The following is a 24,646-nucleotide window of genomic DNA, read 5'->3' as shown; positions in this document are numbered from 1 at the left end:
CATCAGTTAGAGCCTTGTATTTGGCCTCAGTAGAAAACCGAGACACTGTTTTCTGCTTCCTGGAGTTCCATGAAATAAGATTAGGGCCCAAAAATATCGCATAAGCCCCTGTGGATCGTCGATCAATAGGGCTACCTACCCAGTCAGCATCTGTGTATGCTTGTAGTGTCATTGAGGACGATTTTTGGAAATACAGTCCATGAGACATAGTACCCTTGAGGTACCTGAGAATACACTTCACAAGGCTCCAATCATCATTTGTTGGTGAGTGCATGAATTGACAAACGTGGTTAACCGCAAAAGCCACATCTAGTCTAGTGAGAGTCACATACTGCAAGGCCACCACAATGGATCTGTAATTGCTTGGATCTGAATAAGATACACCCCCTGAGTCTGATGCCTTTGTAGATGTAGGCATTGGTGTAGATATGGGTTTACAATCTGCCATGCCAGCCGCAGTCCAGAGATCGACACATACCGTTGTTGAGAGAGAACTAGCCCATGTTGAGTCCGATGTGCTTCAATGCCCAAGAAGTAGTGTAATGGGCCCAAGTCTTTTATTGAAAATTCCTGGGCTAGGCTTGCTAGTAAAGCTGAAATATTGGACTAGGAATCACCTGTTACCAAGATATCATCTACATAGACTAGCACATATATCACCGAGCTGCCCTGGCGAGATATAAATAGTGATGTATCGGTCTTGATGCAATAAATCCAGTGGATACGAGAAACCTGGATAGTCTTTGGAACCAGGCATGAGGAGCTTGCTTAAGACCATACGAGGGACCGGTGCGTCGCATACATAGGCCGGGTGAGTCTTATCCTCCTCAAAGCCTGGAGGCTGGGCCATGTAAACCTCTTCTGCCAATTCTCCATGGAGAAAGACATTTTGTACATCAAGTTGCCTAATGGGCCACCCTTTAGATACTGCCAAAGAAATGACTGTCCGAATGGTAGGTTGCTTCACAACCAGACTAAATGTTTCCCCATAGTCCACTCCTTGTTGTTGGTGGAATCCTTTGACCACCAGCCGAGCCTTATATCTTTCAATGGACCCATCTGCCTTTCTCTTTATTCTAAATACCCACTTATAGCCCACCAAATTTTGATTGGGGGAGGGGGGTACCAAACTCCAAGTGCCATTCCGATTAAGGGCATTAAATTCTTACCTCATGGCCTGGCGCCATTTAGGGACTTTGACAGCTTGTGAGAAGCAAGTTGGTTCAATGGGTTGAGGTGAGGATGGTAAGGTGTGTAGTGCGGCTTTGTGAGAGCGCAGTCTCATGGCATGACGGGTGGGTGGTGGTGATGGGTTAGTAGGAGATGGGTCGTGGTAGAGATCCATGATGGACCGGGTACGGATAGGTGGTGAGGTGGTCCGCACACGAGGACTTCGCTTACGGACTGGTATGTCCCAAAGGTGGTGGTGATGGCGGTGAAGGTGGTGGCTGAAATGGTGGTGTGGCTGGTGATGGTGGTGGGGAGATGAGTGGCGGTGATGGAGGAATAGGTGGTACTGACTGTGGCAATGGTGCAGCAATATTGGGCGAAACAGCCCAAGGGGTGGACACTGTGATGTGGTCCTAGATGTAGGGGTAATACGCAAAGGGAAAAATATTTTCAGAAAAAGTTACATGTCTAAAAACCGGATACGACTAGTGGACCTATCAAGACATCGATAAGCAAGGTGAGAAGGACTATAGCCCAAGAATACATACGGGGCAGATCTATAATCCATCTTGTGCGATTAAAGGGACATAAAGGAGGGTAACACGGGCATCCAAACACACGAAGAAAAGAATAATTCGAACCCGATGAAATAAAAGTTGGAAGGGGAAACCCAGACAAACACGAGAGGGTAAGCGGTTAATTAAGAAAACCACAGCTTTCAAAGGCAAATGTCCAAGAAACTTGTGGAACCGAGGCATGAGCGAGCAGGGATAGTCTAGTTTCTACAATATGCCTATGCCTCGTTCCTCGATCGCTCCCTATGCCGCTCATGGACATGGGGGCGAAAAAGCCTCCGTAGAAATCCCACGCTTGAAAAAACTTTGGTAGGTATAAATCCCCCCAATCCGCTTGGACAGATTTGATTTTACGATCAAATTGGCGTTCTACAAGCTTTGAAAATTCTGTAAAATTCCAAAAACCTCGATTTGCGAATCATGGGGTAGAACCATATGAATTTAGAATAATCATCTCTGAAAATAATGAAATAATAGTGTCCAAACAGGGGAGGGAGTAGGGGAAGGTCTCACACACGCAAGAAAATAAAAAGTTCTAATGGAAACAAACTATGGAAAAGGTTTCACTAAAGATTACTTAATATCATTCCATCCTGACAAAAAGTAAGACAAGATTTTATTCAAGGAATTATTCAAAGAAGGTAAATTATTGGTTGTCAATTCACAAACTACAAGTGAGATTTGAAGGTTTATAGACCGCCACTATTCGGACTAAAGATGGATGAAATTCAAAAATGCATCATTATCAGTAACAATCTATTAACAGACAGAAGAGGTTTGGATATGGAAGGGACATGTAACACATCAGCTATAAGAAAAATATTCTGTTTTGTTTAGAAAATAAGGGAAATTTCTGGTTACAGCAATTGAAGCACCTATGCTTCAAATGCTGTACCATTCTTGTTTTTTGAGTATTAGGCCAATATTTTATTGAAAAAATAGGGAGAAATAAGAAAAAATATTCTGTTTTGATTAGAAAAATAAAGGAAGCTTACGGTACAGCAATTGAAGCACATATGAGGCTTCAAATCGGACCACGGAGGACGTCCCACAATCTACGAGAGGAAATCGTAACCGGTTTGGAGCAAATAGGCCGAGGTAGATTGATTGTATGGACATTGATAGCTTGTCAGCACTATGGGCGGGATGAGTATAGGAGAAAGCAGAGGAAGTGGGCATTGGTGTGCCCATCTTTTACCGAAGAGAGCCCCCATCTCAGAGAACAGTTCATATTAGCATTCCATTGGCGCTGGGGAGCATGGATCTTCTTCATCCATTCTAAGTTATGATTATGACGTCTACTCACAGTCACAAGGACATATTGGATCAGCTTTTGTCGACAATTTCTTCGCCTACCCAACCCACCAGCCGTACATGCATCCGTATGGATCTTATGAGAGTGGCTCAATGACTGGTTCTTCACATTACGGTGAACTATACCCTAGGATAGGTTATATGCAGTATGTAGATAGACCATTTATAGTGCAGCTGCGGAGGACTACTGTCGTTTCTTCATGAACACTATGACATGGCATTCATATGTCATGCAGATAGAGGACAATGCATGTCGTCTCCATCGGACCATAAGTGGACTCGATCCAGTCATAGTTCATATCAGTAGGCAATCACTTGTTGGGACTTGAGACTTGGGAGACTTATGTATTATTGTTCACTGTACGTGGTAGTTGGTATTATTGACTTATCATTGGGAGTTGGTACTTATGTTATGCATTATTGACTTATTGTTTACTGTAGTAACTAGTAAGTATTGTAGTTTGTAGTAGAAACCTTAACTCTTTAACTAAATCTTTTCAAGATTATGTGTCTTCGTCCATTATTGCATAATTTACTTGTTTTATTTTCAAACAATGTGTAGAATAGGCAATATAACATTAAGGGTCCATCCTTTACAGCAAACCATGAGTGCAAATCCAAAACACCAAATTGGGCGTTTTTCTTCTTCAATTTAAACCTTTAAATATGTTTATTAAGCCTCAAACAAGCTTCCCATAAAGTTCGGAGCAAATATGGCCATTTGCCCACCGAAACATTATTCCGAAAAAAGGGAAAAAAAAAAAATACATTGTCTCACCGAGATCTCGAAAAACTCGACCTGGTCAAGACCGAGTTTTCGAACCTTGACATCACCTTCCCTCAAGGTAGCTCTTATGACTTCAGCACTTTTCAAAGAAGTAGACATCATCCCCCTAAAATTATCGTATTATTGTATTTTGGAATCACTAGGCAATAACTTCTCCTCAATGTACTCGCATGTCATACCTCATGCCACACTAAAGATCATCATTAAGCTACCAAGCACGCACATGCATGCCTCCTCAAGTGTCACAACTGTGCCAACAGAATGGCCATGACATTCTCCCCAACTTAATATTGTTGACGCCCTTGTCAACACTACCACACTCAACTCCAATGTCTTCAATTGGTAACCCCCATCAAGCAACTACTCCTTGTAATGACATGATCTTGTTCCCCAACATATCCAACTGTTCTCAAAGGACTCTTGCGGCTTCAAATAAGATGCAACACCTCGCCTGAATAACAAACTTACCAGTATCTCTATCTGCACCACAATGCCTCTTCCTTCATTCTTCCCTAATTCAGTTTCACCATGTAACACAACTATTGTAGAAGGACCCTATAGCTTCAAACAAGATGCACCACGCTGCCTGAATAAAGCCTGCTTCGACACCATATCGACTCTTCCTTCAGCCATTTGTGCCTCATTACATAGAAGTTTCCCTCTTGGATTGGTACCCCATCAATGCTCCAAGCTCAGAAACTCCATATAATTCGACTCAATGTCCCAAGTCACTCCTCTACTAATCAAAGTTCCCAAGTCCTGCACCACTTTGGGTGCCAAAGTGAGCCACACCTTCCCAAGTGTGTCTATCCCCAGATCAACAACATTATATCTGAACACAAGTCAGATGTGATGTCTCATACCACCACGTTTCTGTTGTGCCCAAACATCGTTGTTTTTAAGTGTCTACCCTACGATTCGACTATTTGTTGATACTCAGACTGGTCGACCCTAAATCTGTAACACAAGATTGACATGATGTCCCATACCACCACACCTCTGCAGTATGCAAATCATGTTGTCCCCTTAAATCCCATTTTCCAGAACCACACATGGTGCCCGAAACGTGAGCCATGCTTTCGTTATGCACGAACTCAGTTTTACATGACATCCTGTAACATCACTTGCACCCAATCCCAAACCTAGCCATCTCTTGAGCCCATCTCCATGAGACCTTGATTGTCACGGTACGTCACACTTGAAGTCTTTTGTTGAGCTTCCCTTAAGAGGCCTTTCTCCATCCTATTTTGATCTCACTCAGATTTACTTGCTAAACGCCCCAAGAATGAACGATCATTGGTCGTGGCATGGATCCACTGATCCAACTTTCCCAGTCAAAACTTTATTCATGAGCACAAGTTATCTCTACTAGGCTTAAACACACCAGTTATGACTCACACCTATGCAGTTGAGGATGCTACTTTGGCTCAATCTGCCTCCACTTCTGAGGACTTTTAGCGCCTCGCTTCTCGAGAACTTACGATGCTAGTCTCCCACACATGCTAATTACTAAATAGGAAATACTAATGCAAGGCATATTTGAACTTTGAAATGAAAACAGATCAAATACTTAAGAGATACATCCTTGAGTTTAAGTCGAAAAGCTACAGTGGAAGCTAGACAAAAGTTAGACCCTTGTAGGCCACTACTGGCTACTAGCATTACATTAATAATTTTTTAATATACTTATATATATTCCTAATATTGTATATTTGTAATGCAACCAATTGGTGGGTGCATGGCTCAGGTGCACCTACACTGAGAAAGAGAGCAATCAGAGTGCTCTCACAGACTTTTTTGTTCATCCTCTGGATACAAGCGCAACTGGAGTACATTTTCACTCATACACATTAAGAGGGGGAACCAATTCCGTCACAAACGATTGGATCAGCTGGTGTATATGCACTATAATATGAGACTAAGGATGCAGCACATACGTGAAGAAATGGACAACAATGATAAAGAACCGATCGAGCTTGCAGACATTTTCCAACAGGGCTAGGGTGATAAAGAGGATCCCCTATTCCAATGCTTAAAGGATCAAAGTGAACCAAAATCGGATCAGGTTGGGATAGGCCCGACCCCCCACCATAGCTAGTTCATTGGGTACCGATGTGGATGATGATATGTAGGAAGAGGGGAGTATAAGTGTACATTCAGAGTCACCTCACCAACTGGCCAAGATGATGAGGAGGAACACAAGTCAGATGGGTCGCCATCTAACGGCGATGGGGGTAGTGGTGGTGAGGGGATGCACGAGCAATACCAATACAAACTGGAGACGGAGCCGGTGGATTTCACAGGTGAGTCAGTTCACTCATGCTACACAAAATCAATACCATGGTACCCGCTACATACAAGAGACGCCCACGTCGCACACAGTGGCAAGCACAAGATGAGACCGAAGAGTTACGGTCGATGGACATGACTATGAAGACCATGCTTGAAAGTTTTGGAAGCATGGGTATAGATACTACCAGTGAGTATAAGTTGTGGTGCGCATCTCAGCCTCAGTACCATGATTATAGCCAGGAGCGCACTGGTTCCGAATATAGTGGCTATGGTCAATTTGGGCAGTTGTAGTCACAGTCTCACTTTGGCTATCCATCATCAGTACACTCCGCATCTGAGTTTGACTATGGAGGTAATCAGAGCACTGGGTCAGGTTCTGTGGACGACATATTCACAGTCCCAACCCAACCATACATGCAGATGGTAGTTCGACAACCTAGTGGCAGTAGTAGTGGATCGATCTCATCGCAACCGCCTCTTCCATACCCTAAGATAGGGTACCCTTCAGTTTATTAATGACTCCACTTTTATGTATTGTGTGGAAGAGTATGTGTGATTCTTCAGCACCAGCACTATGACATGGGAAGCTTGTGTGTCACAAACAGAGCCTAACGTGCTTCAGTAGAGTCAAAAGATGTGTCGAGGTTTTGGTCCAGCACGACACTCGTTTGCATAATAGAATTGGAATGATGTATTAGTATTTGATGTAGAACTGTACAAGTGAGAAGTGATTCAAGTGAGATTGAAAGAGGAGTTGTAGAAGTCTAAGTTAAGATTGATGCATTTTACAGTTTTACATTTCTAATACTTATTGAAGTTGTTTTACATTTATTGTATGCTTGATTGCTTTCTATTACTAAATTATGTGTAGAATAGGGCCTATTAGTAATTAGCACCAAGGTTTGCCTACCAACCTAGGGTCTGAAGTCAAACTCCTATTTGGACTTTGATGATTTTGGAAAACCTGATAGTAACATTATGTTTAAATAGCCAAAAATAGGCTGTCTACCAAGTTTCAAGACCAAACTAGGTCAAAAACCCACCAAAACCATCAAACAAATTTTTTTTTTTTAAAAAAAAGTGCACCAACTCGGTTTTTGGCCTGAGCAAAACCAGATCCAAAACCGAGTTCTCGAACCTTGCCTAATACCACCCTGGCCTTTGAAACCTGCAAACAAAAATATCAGTACACCCAAATAGCCCTTAGAACAGAAATATCTCATACTAAACCTCTAGCTAGTGCATGTCCTCACACAAACTCTAGCCCGAATCCTAACAAATTAGTATCCAATTTCCTTATAATTCCCAATTAATACACTGATGATAATGCAATTTCTGAAAAAAATAAATCACACCAATGTCTGAAAAGTCCCAGCCCACTTGTAGAACTAATTTATCTTATCCATCCTATATTAACAGGGAATAGTACACCCAAGATTTATCTAAGAATTTTGAATTACAATACCTGGTAGCTGTAAAAAAAATAAGAAATTATAAACAATAATTAAGCCCTCTATTTCAAATAGAAAAAGAAAGGTTAAGTAATGGGAACTTTGATTTCTACATTAATATTTAGTGCATAGAGTCTAAATTAATTTCAATCAGCATGTGAAGAATTTATCAAACACAAGTTATAACTCAATTTGGTTTAGAAATTTGTTGCAGAAAGTGCAATCCGAGCAACAGTTAGAATATAGCAAGAATCCAAGATTCCAAATTTGAAGATAAATCAGTGTGGATAGCAGCAAATATGAAAGAAATCAGGTAATGATTTTAGCTGGGGGTTCTGAGGACTTGCTCTAGTGCTCCACAATACGATATTATCCAATGACAGGAACCACGGAGATCCAGTCAAAAAAAGCAATATGTTAAGCTTCCAAAGAGGAAAGGAACCAAATGCAGAGTTTGGAGAACTTACTCTTGCACTTAAATGTGATGAAGAAAGAAAAGCTAATCTGAGTTAAACCATGCATTATGTCTTTGAGTGACCAGTTGGAAAAGTACCTGGGCCAATAAAATATGAGGTTCGTTGGTAAATCTAAAATGGACCTCAACGTCCAATCCCTTAGCTTCCACATGGAATGCTCTGTCAGTGTCTTTTTTTCTTCGTTTTGAACTGGCATTCTTTCCATCAATTACTGATTTTTCCTTTTTCGCACTTGATTTTGACTTGGAGACAGATCCAGCTTTTGATGGGGTTTCATCATCAGCATCAAATACCTGAATTTCACCAGTTGTAGTATTCCCTTCTTCAGCTTCAACTTGATCAACTTCGCTTTCAAAGCCAGTGGATGGATCCCCTTCATCATGTTCAGTAATGTGCAAGATATCATTTTCCATATCATCCTCATAATCCATCTCATCTGTAGCTTGACGTTTTCTTTTCTGTGCATCGACACCTAGATCCTCACCACCACCATCATCATCTTCATCATCATCAGCATCACCCCCGCCAACATTGTTTTCCTCTACTTCCTGAGATGTACTGCCCAGATCATCCTCACCTGCTTCCTTTGCAGAAGTGGATTGTGCAGTCTGCATAATGTTTTTTATGCCACTAATCTTAGATAGCATGTCCAGATGATTTTGAATGGCATCCTCCAATTCCCGGAGAAATTTATTTTTTATGGTTTTCATGCAGTCTTTTACTGTAATATCCATGTAAGGAGGATAAATTAGAGGTGGATATAGCTTCAACTTCAGCTTATAAATACTGGAGATTTGGTGTTTTTTGACAGCAAATGGCATAACAGAGACCTCCATGCTCTCAATTACATCTGCTACAGATACCTTTTTGAACTTTGCAGCTAGACGCTCAGCTTCATCCCTGCATCAACAAAAATATTAACACTGTGAATCACTACCTATTTCTCTACGATGCATGGACGCCTGTAAGATAAAAAATGATTGGACATGACGGCCACATAGCAAACTTCTCGGATTAGCAAAGAATATGACGAATGAGAACTAATTTTATACACAAGAAATTTTTACAATCACATACCAGATCCATAAAGCTCAGTAGGAACAGACCATAAACAAACGGCTAGAATCATATAGGTCAACTGATGATTATATTTTGTTGCAGAAAAGCAGTACATATATTCAATATTAAAACTTTTCCAATGACAAGCAAATTATCAATTTTTCACGCTTGTTCATCTTCTTTTTCCTTATTTTTAATATGCATGGGCCGGTCAATGTTTTAGCAGCACATGATCGGGAGACATTACGGACCCAGTTGTTAATTTTGAAATAGCAATTTTACCCGCAACAAGGGAGAGGTTGAAGAGGATATTGCCAGTAGACTTTTAGAAGGATGGATAAGCATGTGGCTAATAAACTCAAGGGGAAATTTTATAAAATGTAATAAAAAACTCATACTTTATTAAATAAAAACTGATGAGAAATCAGGAAAAATCGCATGGATATAAGATGAGCTTTGCAGAGATTAGAATGTTTTGAGATAGACTGCGACAAAATAAGGAGGAATTAGGAATGGATGCATCTAGAACTTGGGGGCAGCACAAATAAGCAACAAATATGAGATAAAACTTCCTGACATGATTCAGTCATGTTCATTGATGATCAACTGTAGCAGCATTGAGTGACATACCCCAATTTTTTTTTTTTAAAAAAAAGGGAAAAGCCATAAAGGAAATGTGTTGGCTAGTTAAGAGGCCAAAACAGAGGGGAAAAAAAGGGGGGGGTAAAATGAGAATTCAGAAGTACAGCACAACAGAAACAAATAAACCCATTTACACAATGCTTGATAAAGAAAGAAAGATATCAAGAGAGTGATGAAGGGGATGAAAGAAAAAGTGTGGAGAACTGAACCAAGATAGATTCAGTATGAACTCTATTGAGGCTATAAGCCTATAACCCTTTATTTATAACCTGTAGCTAATAGCTGATTGTCTTCGTAGGACCCTACCAAGGCACCGTTTGATAACGTTATGTTTCTGGTGTTTCTGTGCTATTTGTGTTCCAAGCACACAAATAGCACAGAAAAACCGTTTGATAAACCTGTTTTGTTTCTTGTGTTTCTGTAACCATAAATCAAAATTTATAACAATTTATGCCAACAATAACTTTTCTGTAGAAACAAGTATTGTTGTTTTTACCAATTTGTGTACCAATGTTAAAAACTGTTGCCCGATAATTGAAGGAAAACACCTATCTCTCGGCCTTCTCCCCTCTCTTCTATGTTCAGCTAGGGTGAGAGCTCCAGAAAATCCATGGTGAAACACAGGGAAGGAGACAAACGCTGTGGAAGAGAGATCAGATGGTACCAATGTCCATAACTGGCAGAATTTCAAGCTCTCACAAGCTCCACCACCAGTGCTGATTCCTCCAACCTCAAGCTCGCCATCTCGACTCCAAAAGAACCTTAAGCTCTCAAGTTCCAGCGCTGATTCCTCCAACCTCAAGCTCGCCCGCTCGAAATCTCCTACCGCCTACAACTCGCCGTCACCATCTAGGATTAGTTCTATTGCTTTCTTCTGCTTCTTTTTTTCACTGCACAATCCCTTAAATTTTTTTTTTTTTTTTTTTTGATAATTAAACCCGTTCTCGTGTTCTATTCATGAAAACAAAAACCGATTAGAGTCAGAATTAGGCGAGGGGTTTTTGCAGAATTGCTTAGAGTCATCTTCCAAATCCCTTCTTCGTTTTTTTTAAACCCATCCTGGTGTTCTTAAATTTATTTAATAGTTGTTGTTCCCTCAATTTCTGCCTTAATTTTACTGTGATGTGAATGTGGTCCATTTTCTCTTTGCAAAAATTCTCTCTCCTCATGGTACAAAACTCGCCAGATAAATTAGAGCCAGGTGAATAAGGAGGAAAAGGGAGAAAGAGAGAGTCATCAGAATGGCAAGAATAAGCCCGAGTTGTGATTCCTATGTTACCTAATTTGTTGGTTTTGTTTTCCTGTCTCAAATAGATATTAGTTATTCTCTTGCAGCCAATGAGTTTTCATGGCAGTCATTGTTATTGTTCTTAACTGAAAACAGAACCATCTACAACATGTGCACTCAGAAGCCCCCTCATAATTATGCCCAACAGCTCTATGGCAAGTATAGAGAGTGCTTCTGCTATATTGTTTATATTCTTGCGTATCCTCATGTAGCATGTAGTGTAAATCTAACTACAGCATGTGTACATTTGCTCTAAATGAAAGCTCAAAATAAATAGTATTCAGATAAAAGGTCTATATATAATTCTAAAATACTAGTATAATTTGGTACAAATTGATGATGAGCTACAATACATGCGTAGCAGGAAGAACTCTGTTCTTGAATGTGCTTGATATCTCATCTCCTATTCCCTAGTTTATTTCAGTTTATTCTGATATCTGTGTTTAGTTTTACGTATCTGTTTATGTTTTCCTGGACTCCTTCCAGCAGATCGGATTCTCATAAGTTCCTAATTCTAGGATTGGGATTATCAACCTGTGTTAGGTCTGCTTCACAAATCATGCTTGTGTGTTTGTGTTTGTTCATATGGGGATTAACCATTCTTGGTCTCCCAATTCCATCATCATGTCTTTGTTGAAGGGATGATATACTTGATATTCACTGGAGTATTGCACATCAGTGGTGAATTTGTTCTGTGTGTCACACTGATCTTGATTTAGTACTTGAGTATACTTGATATTCACTGGAGTATAAGCTGAAATCTTGATTTAGTACTTTGATTATAATAACTTTTTTGGGTTTCTAGCAGTGTATACAATGCCTGGAATAACACTGCACCCTTTCATCCATTATTTTTTATAGTCCCCCCCCCCCTCTCAAAGCCTGTTTTGGCAGCCAAACCCAATAGACCCATGCTTAGAATTACTGTATAATTTATGATATATGGGTCCAGAACTGTGTAGAGAATCTTAGAAACCCAAGAAACTTGATTTTGAATGAACCAACACCCAAGCACCAAGATTTCATTTTCAAGAATTTTTTCAACTCTTTTTTTCTGTGTTTCTTAGTTTCTCTATTGGCCATTTTAAGTGGATCAGTTGATAAGATGAGATTCTCTTTTTAAGTTCTAAATTACTATGGCAGAAAGTTATAAATTAAAGAGCAAAATCCATTCTTTGATGGGGTCCCACATGCCGAAGGTTCTGATTCCATGATTATGATTTTTCCATCAAACCTCATTCCTTAGCTTCTGGTCAAAGGTTTTAATGAGGATCATTCTTTCAATAGCCATCAGAGCTTTTGACTCTTCTGCGTCATTAAGAAATCATCCAGACGGGACCTTGGTAGCATTGAATAAAATTATAGAAAGCTGTGTTAAGAGACCAAACCATTTTTTGGAAAATTCTAGTTTAATTTGGTTTTTGAGGCAAAAATAAATCATACATGAGGAAAATAAATCAAATCTACAGTGGATTTTACTTTTCTTAGGCTACTTGTGTTGAAAAGAAAGTTACCTTCTTTACTAGTGCTTGAACTTATTGTTGGACTATATAAATCTTGGGTTGGCTGTATGGCTTCAACTATACTGAGCCCTTTTGTATATGTAATCTGTCTTTTAAGTTTGTGGGTTTCTCTCAAATGAGAGTTTCTGCTATGTCTTCTCCATCCAAGAGTGGATCCAGTTATGGTGAAGATGATACTGAGCTACGAAGGGGGCCATGGACCCTTGAAGAAGACACTCTTCTCATCCATTACATTACTCATCATGGTGAAGGTCGTTGGAATCTGTTAGCCAGATGTTCAGGTAAACAAACAAACAAACAGTTGTTATGCTATACAACTGTTTTGATTCATAATTCATAATATGAGTGATTTAATATCAATTCATTTTTCTGTTTTCTTTAGGATTGAAGAAAACTGGCAAGAGTTGCAGATTAAGATGGTTGAATTATTTGAAACCAGATGTGAAGCGTGGGAAGCTTACTCCAGAAGAGCAGCTTGTGATTCTTGAACTCCATTCCAAGTGGGGTAACAGGTGCTTATTCAATTATCCATAGCATTACTATATGATCTGCTCAACATCAATTAGTTTGTATCTCCATTACTGATCTTGGCAATCTAATCACAGCTTCATCTTCCATGCTGTTTTGTCTATTTGACAATTCTAGATGGTCTAAGAATGCACAACATCTACCAGGAAGAACTGATAATGAAATCAAGAACTACTTGAGAACAAGTGTACAGAAACAAGCAAGGCATCTTAAGATTGATGAGAATAGCACAAGGTTTCGTGATGCCATCAGTTGCACTAGGTAGCTCAATCCCAAGACAAATAAAAAAGGCGAAAAATTAGAACCATAGCCTCCTGATTCAGCATGGATTTGAAGGTAAGGTAATTGGAAAATCTTCATAGATGCATTAAGACCCTTTTTATTCATAAGCATGTTCAAAACTCTATTTGATAGATCTTTAGCTCAAGTTGGTAGAGCACTTGGAACATAAGCATGTTTCAAGCGATAGTGGTTCAAATCCACTAAGACCCTTTATATTCAACCGTTTAAAGCATAGTTAGTTAAAGTAATTTGAGAATGACAACTCTCAGCCTTTTGTTTGACATCTCATAGCAAATTGATTGCTTTTGTGCAGCCAAGGATCACATCTGTGTCCTCTATACATTATTAGAATTTAGAGATTGTGTTATCCACTAGAAAAGTAGGAAGTGGTGTTAGTTCTTGTTATTGATATTCACTAGTTTCATCTTGATTAACCATCTGTTCCAATTGCTTACAGATATATACACTTTATATGGATTTGAAATAATTTTTAATGTCCTAAAGTCATTGACTTTATATGGATTATAGTATTAATGGCATTTCTGTAATTCATAGTAAACATTACAAAACTGTTGCAAAAACAGGTTTTATCAAACACCTTTACAATACTAAAAGTATTCTGGATACGTTCCTGTAACAGGTTTATCAACCACCATTTTGCAACCCAGAAATGTTACTCTACAAACAAAAACACCAAAATACGTTTTTGGTGAGAAACGGAACAGAAATACGCGTAACGTTATCAAACGGTGGCCAAGTACACAACACGAATTACAAACCACAAAGAAAACTAAAGGAACCACAAACACATCACGATACGGGCACTTTCCTTATCGTGATCAACCAACTAAACCCAATAGCAATAAAGTACCACATGGGATTTGACAACCATACCCCTGCAGTATGTGTACAAAACTTACCATTCTCTCTCAAGTTGGAGCATATTAATCACACATGCCCAGCTTGGAACAGTATTTCCGGAAAGCACAACTACATGACTTGGTAAACATATCACCCAAATGATCAATAGAAGAAACAAATGGAGTAACAATCAACTTCTTCTTAACTGCATTCCTCCCAAAGTGATAGTCGACTTCAATATGTTTGGTCCTTTGATTGAACACCAGGTTACTGGCAACGTAAATATAGCTTGATTATCACAAAACATCTTCATAGTTTTAATAACCGGAAAACCCAATTCTTGAAGCAGTGACTTCAACCACGTCAACCCGGTTGCAGTATGAGCCATAGTCCTATACTCAGCCTCAGTACTGCAACTAGTAACAATCGTTTGCTTCTTGCTTCTCCACGTGACAAGATTGCTAACAATAAATGTATAATACTATGTGGTAGATCTCCTATTACCACCAAAACCAGCCAAGTCAGCATCAAAATATCCGAATCAAGGTACAAAAACTCGGGTCTCGATGCCATCTCGGTCGCTCAAAAACAGAGTCAAGTCGAGATCTCGGTGAGTTGGTGCATTTTTATTTTTCAACTCGAAGCCTCAACTTGATGGGTTTCAGACCTATTTTGGGTTTAAAACTTGGTATTCTGCCTATTTTAGGCCATTTAAACACAATAGCCTTATCAGATTTTGCAAAAACAAAGTCAAAATAGGACTTTTACGTCAGACCCTAAGTTGGTAGGTGACGACGTACTAAAATACCCTGCTCAACACATAAATGACATAATTTGGTGATAGAAAGCTAGCAAAACATTCAATTAACAGTAAAACAACTTAATAAGCATTAAAAATGTTAAAGTGATACATCAAATTGTTTAACAATGTTATAACTATCATCACATAAACTGAGATTGAATCACATATCCAGTTCCCACCCGTGCCACATAGTCTTCCCATGACATAATGTTGCTGGCCTGTTGCATATAGTGCTCCACAACATTCATATAAGAGTTGTCATCAGAATATGCCAAGTCTCCTATCCTAGGGTATAGCTGTTGCCATGAGGCGTGAGACGGTTGCCATGAAGCGTGAGATCCACTGCTACTGTCATATTGAGGCATGTATGGGACTGGGAATATGGGCCTAAAACCAAACCCAGTGCTTTGATTGTCAAACTCATATGTTGATTGGGCCAAACTGATCATAGGCACTATATTCAGAATATGTGCTCTCCTGGCCATAATCGTAGTCATAATGAGGGTGAGATGAATGCCACGATTGATGCTCACTACTATTATCTATACTCATGCTTCCGGATGCGAATGAACTCTAGTTGGAAAGAAGAGAGGATTTTAGGGGTTTTGGATAGAACTCGTCGAGATATGGCGAGTTCTGTTGAGTTAGGGGGGCTTTTTAACTGTTAAGTGGGTAAAAAAGTAGACCGAAACCGAGATCCGATATCTCACCGAGATCTCGACGAGATATTGGACTTTTTAATATCGCCTATGGTCTCGTCTCGGCTTTTCGAAATACCGAGAAACTCGGCGAGATCTCGTGAGTTCTCGAACCATGATCCGAATAGATCAATATGTCGATGAGGTCGATAAAAGAGTCCCTTTCCTGGAGCCCCGTTAGATATCTCAAGATTCGACATGCCGCCTCCCAGTGAGTCTTCTTAGATGATTGCATAAACAGATAAACTCGTCAGAGATAGTTTGGTAAATGATATCTCTACTAATCTCTTATACTAGTGCTTGTCATCAAATTCCTCTGTGCCATCACTTGTCCAAAACTTCTAGTGTGGATCCATAGGAGTACTAATTGGTTTAGAAGCAAGCATATCAGTCTCAGGCAAGAGGTCTAACACATATGATACCTTTCTTACTAATACCATTTTCTAAGACTAATACCTTTCTTACTTCGTAGCACTTTACTACCAACAAAATATCCGAAGTCACCAAGTCTTTCATCTGAAAATGCTATGCAGATAAGATTTCACCTCTGTAATCCCGGATGCATCATCCCCAGATATGATAATGTCATCAACATACACAGTAAAAATATCACTCTAGAGTCCCAGCATTGAAAAAATACAGAGTGATTAGAACAACACTTTGAGAATCCACACCAAGTAACAATTGAATAAACTTGTTGAACCAAGCTCTAGGTGGTTGATTGAAACCATAAATAGCCTTGTTTACAAACTTATGAGAATCCTACCCCTGAGCAACATACCATGGAGGTTTCTCCATATATGCCTCCTCAAGTAGATCACCATATAAAAAGGCAGATCCAACTGATATGGAGGCAAGCCTAAATTCACAGCTAAGGAGAAAAGACACGTACCTAATTAAGTCAAGCAACAGGTACGATCGTCTCAAAGTAATCCACACTATAGTTTAGAGTAACCCTTCGCAACCAAACAGACCTTGAGCCGTTCAACTGAGCCATCTGAATTGTACTTAATTGGATATACCCAACAACAATGCACACCATGGAGGAAACTCCACTAAGGTCATGCCTGTCGAGAAATCAAGGCATCCAATTTCGTTTCGAAAGCAACTTCCTACCCAGAATGAGATAAAGCTCCATGATGATGTTTATAAATGGCATAAGTAGACAATGAGAAAGCAAAGTTATGTAAGTTAAGAAGTCTTCAGTTTAGAGTGAAAAACAATTTACCAACGAGCTAAGCCTTTATAGGCGAAGAATTGCGGACAAATGAGATTTAAACTAGCACTTCCAGAGCCAAGTAGACTTCCTTGCATTCCAAAGGGTGTACCCTTGGTATGCCCGAAAGGAGATGCAGGGTGAGATATAGAAACAAAATTTTCTATTGAATTAGCAGTCTAGATCTCTGAGTGCAAGAACGGGTACCCTTGCGTAGAGCAACTACTACGTCCGCAGGAGATAAGAAGGAAGTAGGAGCTTGAACAGGGTACTCAGACAAATTAGTGAGCTGTGAAGCAAAAGGGGTTGTAGTAGACTACACTGATACACCTGCAGTTGGGTAAACAATGTAGCAACACGAGCATCATCAAGTGCCTTAAGAATAGGGATAGGAGGTGTCCACGGTGAGCAAACATCTATTTCAAGAGAAGAGATAGTTGTATGAAAGGAAAGGGGTATTTTCAAAAAAGGTAACATCAGCACTGACATACTGCTAATGAGTAAGGGGATCATAACACTACCCCTCTGGAGTTCTAGAGTAACCAAGAAATCACTTGACAACCCTAGGAGACAACTTACCAACACGAGGTTACAAATTATGAACAAAACACAACCAAAAACTTGGGGGGTAAAGAAAATAAGGGAGATTTTAGAAATAAAATAGAGAAAGGGCATTCGATTAATTAAATAACAAGCAATGAAAACATCACACCAGAAGTGTTTTATGTCAGATAATGTCTGTTTTTTCCATTCAGCAACCCCATTTTGTTGGGTGTACATGAATAACTCGTTTGATGAATCATACAATGAGCGAAACAAAAGCCAAAGATTTGTAGGCCATAGTAGTTGTGGATGAGGAAGTAACGATGGTTGACTCAAGCTGTTGGGAGGCGTTTATAAGTATTTGATTGTAGTCATCTTGAAACACAACCTGATAAAGAAGCTCCAGATGAATATGCAAGGATGGTATCGCCAATAGACACCTTCACAGTATTACCATCATGCAAAACTATATTAGCTTATTGTTGAGCCCATTCAGGTCTACCATGTTTAGCCTAGAATGTCTCAACAGTCAACAATATGGTAGGGCTTGCCACAAAAAGAACATTGTTTGGACAATCTGTCAGTTTGTTGTCCACCTGTACCATGGCCACCACGACCATAGCCTCCCTATGAGACACAGACTCTGCCAAAAAAAGGTAGAACCTCGCCACAGCCTGCAATAAATGCAGAACCTTCCTTAGGAGAGGGTGAGATGTCAGCTTTGGAAGGAGTAATCATACGCTGAAGATGGGAGGTCTCATTGAGTAAATGAGTGAAGGCACCCTCTCTCCAGTAAGCAACTGGGTCTTAAGATTGATAATCAGGATGTAACCCAGACAGAAATTTAGCAGCATAAAATTCAGTCCACTAAAGCTTTAACTGTTCCAGATCAGTAGTAAGATGCCGAATATTAAGCTTTAACATAATGAGGTACTTGTTCAAAGACCTATCCTCGTGTTTGAAGTTAAAAAAAAAAAAAAATTCATATAGGTCACAAACATCTGGGATATATTCTTCTCTTGAGAGAAGCGTTCCTTTAAGTAAATCTCAAACCCATTGACAGTAGTGACATTTGCTGCAATAGTTGGATCCATATTGTTCCACCATATGAGAATAGTGGAACTCCCGAGCATCCATTCCTCATATGCTTTGACCTCAGATAGGTCTTTAGAATCAACAGGAGGAATTATGGAAGTAAGATATTTCATCTTTCCTTTAGCATGAATGTGGACCTTAACAGCCTTGAGCCCATAACAGATAATTTGAAACTCCATTGAGCCTAACAGTGTCCGAAGCAGATTTTGGATCAGACATTGTGAGTAAAATTAGATAATCAGCAGATCAAATAACCAGGTGCCAAAAAAAAAATCCAGGTGCAGAAAGACACTCAAACTGATATATCCCCAAATCTGGAAACAAATGGTATGAGAATGGGAAGAGAAAACCCCACAATATTGACCCAATTTGATAACAAGATCACACTGCAGTAGTTATCTATGAAGATTTTGAAATTTCCTACCAGAAAGTTGGGTGATCTCAGAATGTATCATATCAAGGTCCCTTTAGATGGACAAATAATGTCCAAAAATTATAATCAGATCCAATGGTCTGATTGAAAGTAATTTCAGTTACAACACTCTAGAAATTGGAGAAGATAAATTAATCAAAATCAGAAACTTGGATCAGCATCATATCAGGTTTGAAGGACAACACCATAGGGGCTGAGAAAGAGCTAAAATATAAGAGACATCTGCTAGTCCGATGGAAAATAGATCTCTTTGCAGTTAAAAAAAAACACTTCTGAAAAGAGCTGCCAGTCTCTAGAAAAAAATTTGAATCCTGTGATTGAATGCTTCCATGGACAGCAAGGTGAATGAAGTTGATCCAGAGACCCTAGTTTATCTCCATACCATCATCACTAGGGCCTTAGGTAGTAAAAAGGCAACATAGGTTGCTGCAACCACAAGGATAGTGTTTTAAGAGACCATCAAAACAAAATTGAAGATAAAGAACAATAGAAAAACAAATAACCAGTCTACACAATTCTTGAAGAAGAAAAAGATTAAGCGAGAGAGGGAGGGAGGGAGTCGATGAAAGGAGAATAAGTGTGGAGAACTGAACCACGATAGATTCAGTATGAACTCAATCATGGCTATCATCCTTTTTTATAGCTTGTAGCTAATAGCTGATTGAGTCTTAGTAGAAATCCTGCTAACGATATAATACTAATGACAAGCCACAAAAGAAACTGAAGGAACGACAAACACATCATGATAGGGACACTCCCCTATCATTATCAACCAAATAAACCCAACAGCAATAGAGTATCGCAGGGGATTTGACAACCATACACCCATGTGGTACATGTACACAAATTAACGAGAAGCTAAGAGGGAAGAAATAAATGTTGACGTATACAACTACGCGCCCTTCCCTAACAGTTTGAGCTTTTAGGTGAAAAGGTAGTGAACATGGAATCTGAGCAGGGAGGTAAAGTGTTTGACTCCTGGGAAGTGCATCGGAAGAGTTCGCACACTTGATATATACTGGAACGGCACAAACTCTTGGGTACAACTGTCCATAAGTACCACTTTTGTATGACTTCTCCAAATCTGAATGCCTTAAAAGAACTTCTGCAGATGATTTTCAATTCATCCAGTCAAGATCCCTTGAAATTTTAGCATGAAAAGTGCTCCCCCTCACTGCCCCTTTTGGGATGTGCATACCGCATATATCTGTAGTGTTTACTTACTATTGAAAAAAACAATAGATTTTTTTCAGTCATATAGACTTCAGTACTGTTTTCTAATAAAGAAAGTTTACATTGTTTAGACATTTCACGAATTAGAGGATCTATCCCATTCATGTAGAGGCCAGACTGGGCCACAGAATAAGTGCTACTGAAGCTTTAACATGTAAGGGTGTGATCCATTTGAAATGAATAAACGACTTTCAGTTCATCAGGTTACCTAATACTAGACTATTAACTTCATAATAAAACAATTTCTTCAGGTTGCACAAAACTAAATATCTCAAGATAAGCCCCAACAACAGAATCAGCAATCACTACTTCACTAGTCACTACAATGAAAGGAATCATATGATATACCAAGAAGTACCTTATTCTATATGTTCCAGAAACAAAAGTTGTTCTAGCTTCAGAATATCATGGTGAAGTGTTGTATATGTATTGTAGATCATGGCACTTTGTACATAAACCTTCAACATACAACTGCAAAAGGTTTTAGTTTTCTACCTTTTGTTGGTCACCTATCTCTAGGGTTACCAAAGCCTTTCTATCAACATTGAAGAACTATAAGAAGAAGCTTGTAACAAAGCTGTAGATTCATCTTTGCAGACACTCGCATGCCATAAAATGCAAATTAAAGGCTTACAAAGCTATAATTTTAAATTCATAGTAATAATTTATTTCATATGAAATTTCAGTCTCAGGCTCTCAGCCTAGTTCAAAAATATGAACGAAACTCTACTTGTTAAATTTTCTACCCATAAATTTTCTAAGGGTTAAATTATTTCGGTGTGATTACTAAAAGCGAAAGGTATAAAATTTAAGTCAACGTGAAAAGAAAATTTACAGCTTACTCTCACTACTCATTGTGTGCCACCTTAGCAAGCATACGACAAGGAACAGTGACGGGCACAAGAAGAAGTCACTCACCTTGTCCTACCCTTTTGTAATGGGCACGTCATAACAGGAGTCTGAATTTTCTCTGAAGCCCTCATCAGAATCTCTTGCAAACGTGGGATTCCCAGAGTAACATTCATTTCTCCTCGCCCAGCAAAATGGAAAGTATTGAGTCTGAAAAATAAAGAAGACTAAAAAAGTGAATCCAAAAATGGAATCTCCATGCATATTAGTAGAGAATCTTTCATCTACATACAAGGGACTTAATGTATATCTGGGAGAACATATGGCTAAAATTTTCCAGTTGAAGTCTTAATGTTTCAAAGCGAACGAACTATTTTGGTAGACATCATTCCATGGGCAAAAATGGTGGGTGCAAGCCTAGATCTGCCATGTGGTAGATCAAATGGGGCTCAAATTTTATGCATAGGTAGACCCCAAGGTCCGCCGCTCACATGTCAAGTTTCAGCCTAACTGGAGTTGCCAAGTAGCAAAACAAATCACAGAAAAATCCAGAACAATCAATAGGGTGCATGAGACTATGTGGGCGCATAAACATACACAAAGCGGGTAGGCCATTTTAGATGGGAGGGTAAATGATTGATTTTGAGGACAAAATTTGACATGTGGCCAATTTAGACAAATGCTTGATATCCAAACAGCAAGAATTGCCACATCACTCTTCCATGTGGCAGAACAGATGTTACCACCCATCAATTTTGTCCATGGTTTGCCAACCATCAAAACTTATACCAATTTAAACAATAAAAGGTTTAAAAACAAATAGCAATTCTAATTTGAGGGATTTATGAAGTTCAATAATAGAGAGTGAAAATAACAAACATGCTAGGAGAGCTAATAAATGTAGTCAACCAAAAAGTACAGAGAATAACACAATCAAAAATTAATCATTAATTGAAAAGTGTACAGAATAAGTGCTCCCCCTCTTAATTGAGGAAGGGGAGGGACCATAGGGAATAATTGTGGAGGACTGGAGGTTCAAACAACTTCATGCAAGTGATATCAAATCTAGTAGCTCCTCTGGGCAGTAAATTGGAAAGTAAAGTAATCTCTTGTGAGCCAAGAAGGAGCAATCGGGGGAAAACTCTCGAATATTAGCATACCACTGAAACAATTTCCCAAGGTAGATGGTCAAGATTAACAACACACACCATTTGCCATTGTGTTTAGAAGTCCTAAAATAGGGTAGATGTATAGGGTAGATGTCAAGTTTCGGGACCTATCTTGGGCATATGGCCATCAAAACCCACCACCGAGTGAAGATGGGAAAAAATACACAAACTCGCCAAGAACTCGCTGAGATCTTGGCAGAACTTGGTTTCATGTCCTGGGGAAACCAGGGGCACAACCGAGACCTAAAACCTTGTGTGGCAATCCCACCATTGTACAGATGGCATGGGTCTGGATTGGCCACGTGTCAAATTTAAGAGTTACAACTAACTGTTTAGTCTACCCCCATTGTACAGCATGCATCCTTGTATTTCCATGCACCCTTTCCAATTCCATGCCCTGTGCTCATCGTAGTCCCAGAATCTCATAGGTTTTATTTTGCCAATTGGCCAACTTCAAATGGACATGTGAGCAGGTGACCTTGGGTTCTCCTGTCAACAAAGTTTCAGCCCATTCAACATGCCACATGGAAGATATTTTTGGCCAACCAGATAACCTTTACACAAACACACACACAATGCATAGAACGAATATCAGCATTTAACAAACGGAAAAGTATCTCACGTCATCTGGGTTGAAGGTTCTCCCACAGACTGAGCAGCAATCACGCCAACAGGTTCTCCAGGCTCAGCAAGACTTGAGAGGTATTTGTGTTTCAACAACTTCATGAAATCCTTCTGTTTCATCAGACGAAGACCCTCTCTCTCCTTCTCAGAAAGACAAGAAATGAAATCCTTTGCTTTTGCTTTAAGTGCGTCTGGTAACTCCTTAATATATCCATTGGATCTAAATAAGGATGCACTCCCAAGTTCACCACCGATACGTTCTTGAATAATCCTTTGGTTCTGCAAATTGTCGGGTATTTAAGTAAAGAAACATAGATATAAGGATTTCTAGTCCAATATATTTAGCGCAACAGAAGTAATATTCTTACGGAAGCAAGTGCTTTAAATTCTGTGATGAAGCTAGTTTTATGGGCATCCACCCCATCTTCCCCATAATTGAATTGGACAACAGATCCATCTGCATCTCGAACAGTATGGTCATAACAGACTTTTAGACACTCCAGAGTTTTTATAAGGCAACGTTGCAGGTATCCACTACGAGAAGTTTTGACTGCTGTATCCACCAAACTACAGATGAGAAGCATCAGTTAGAGGATTCGCTTAATAAACCAATGGCTGATAATTCTTCAGTTAACTCATTGATCAACCAATTCGTATAGATTTCAAATTCGTAGAAGTGGTAAAATGAACTTGAATAACAAAAATGAGAACAGATTCTAAAATGTGAAATATTCAAGTGCTACAACTGACGAGGCCTGCTTGGGTAATAAAGCAACACACCAAACATGTAAGAAATGCGACACAAATTGGGATTTATTCTCCCAAATAAATATTTTAATACACAAGTTTTCACCATATTGAGAGTTCAATGCTCTAAATTTTCAACACAAGTACACAACACAAAAAACTCATAGTTGCAGCAACAACGAAAACAGAGCATATGAGGCTAATGTTAGGATAAAAACTTCAAAATTTCATGAATATCAGGTACAAATTTATCCAAGGATTCAAAGAACCCAAATATATATTACCAAAAAAAAAAGGAACCCAAATATGGATTGGTTGACTGTATTAGGATCAGCTGGCTGATCCTTTTCCACTTTTAGCTTCACAAGGTGGCCATCGCTTATTTTACTTCAGGATCAGTCAAGGACTGAGTGATCAGGATCTAACATGGGTTAGGACTGACCTAATCCTGGATCTTGGTCTCTTAAATCCTTTGTTTAATAGAAGCAGGGGGGAACTAAGATGAATTTCTAGTACCTCTGCAATTGCACCAACATAAACACTGAAAGCTAGACACAACCATATAGCAGTACGTTCTACAACGGTGAAACTATAAAAATTAATTGCACATAATTCTTGTGTGGTTAAGATGAAACCATGGAACCGTAAGCGCTTCAAGTTTTGAAAGAGTGTTGACGATTGTTTCTCTTCACATTTATAAGAAAAAACGTTTAGAGGATCCAAGGTCATGTAGCAAACCACCAAATTAAATAGCAACACTTCCACCCATTTCCTTTTAAGCATAAGATAAATGGATAGTCCATATCAAAAGAATGATGTAGCCCAATCACAGTAAAGGATCAGCGAGCTGGGTTAATTCATGATTGTTTTATTTTTAGCTATTGTTAAGTTGGTTCAGTCAGGCCAAGGTTGTTTATGCCGAGAAAATTTAGTTTGTGTGATTACTGCAAAAGCATAGTAACAGTAGGCGCTTCAATTTTTTACTTTTT

At 39.2% G+C, this 24,646-nt stretch overlaps 2 protein-coding genes across 2 annotated transcripts in view; one reads left to right on the top strand and one right to left on the bottom strand.

The window, feature by feature from the left end:
• Positions 1–8,062: 8,062 nt before the first annotated feature.
• Positions 8,063–24,646, bottom strand: part of LOC122642597 (DNA-directed RNA polymerase I subunit 1) — a 72,280-nt gene continuing 55,696 nt past the window's right edge. Inside the window, exons 17-20 of the mRNA XM_043836112.1 lie at positions 23,279–23,477; positions 22,909–23,189; positions 21,187–21,327; positions 8,063–8,965 (exon numbers count right to left, since the gene is read on the bottom strand). Of these exons, the coding sequence (XP_043692047.1) occupies positions 8,089–8,965; positions 21,187–21,327; positions 22,909–23,189; positions 23,279–23,477 (1,498 nt within the window). The 3' untranslated portion in view covers positions 8,063–8,088. The remainder of the gene's footprint in view (positions 8,966–21,186; positions 21,328–22,908; positions 23,190–23,278; positions 23,478–24,646) is intronic.
• On the top strand, positions 12,621–13,370 carry LOC122642158 (transcription factor MYB62-like). Its single transcript, XM_043835582.1, has 3 exons — positions 12,621–12,858; positions 12,960–13,089; positions 13,223–13,370. The coding sequence occupies exons 1-3, from the start codon at positions 12,693–12,695 to the stop codon at positions 13,368–13,370; spliced, it is 444 nt and encodes a 147-aa protein (XP_043691517.1). The 5' UTR covers positions 12,621–12,692.

The sequence above is a fragment of the Telopea speciosissima genome, chromosome 10 (genome assembly GCF_018873765.1).
Source record: "Telopea speciosissima isolate NSW1024214 ecotype Mountain lineage chromosome 10, Tspe_v1, whole genome shotgun sequence".
Lineage (NCBI taxonomy): Eukaryota > Viridiplantae > Streptophyta > Magnoliopsida > Proteales > Proteaceae > Telopea > Telopea speciosissima.
The sequence above is the reverse complement of the archived record's forward strand: the minus strand, read 5'-3'. Positions and strand labels throughout refer to the sequence as shown.

Excerpts from the sequence above, each read along its gene's own strand:
- LOC122642158 (XM_043835582.1), top strand. The coding sequence starts at position 12,693 with ATGAGAGTTTCTGCTATGTCTTCTCCATCCAAGAGTGGATCCAGTTAT. Across the intron at positions 12,859-12,959 it reads TCTGTTAGCCAGATGTTCAG|GATTGAAGAAAACTGGCAAG; the intron begins GTAAACAAACAA and ends TGTTTTCTTTAG. Across the intron at positions 13,090-13,222 it reads CATTCCAAGTGGGGTAACAG|ATGGTCTAAGAATGCACAAC; the intron begins GTGCTTATTCAA and ends TGACAATTCTAG.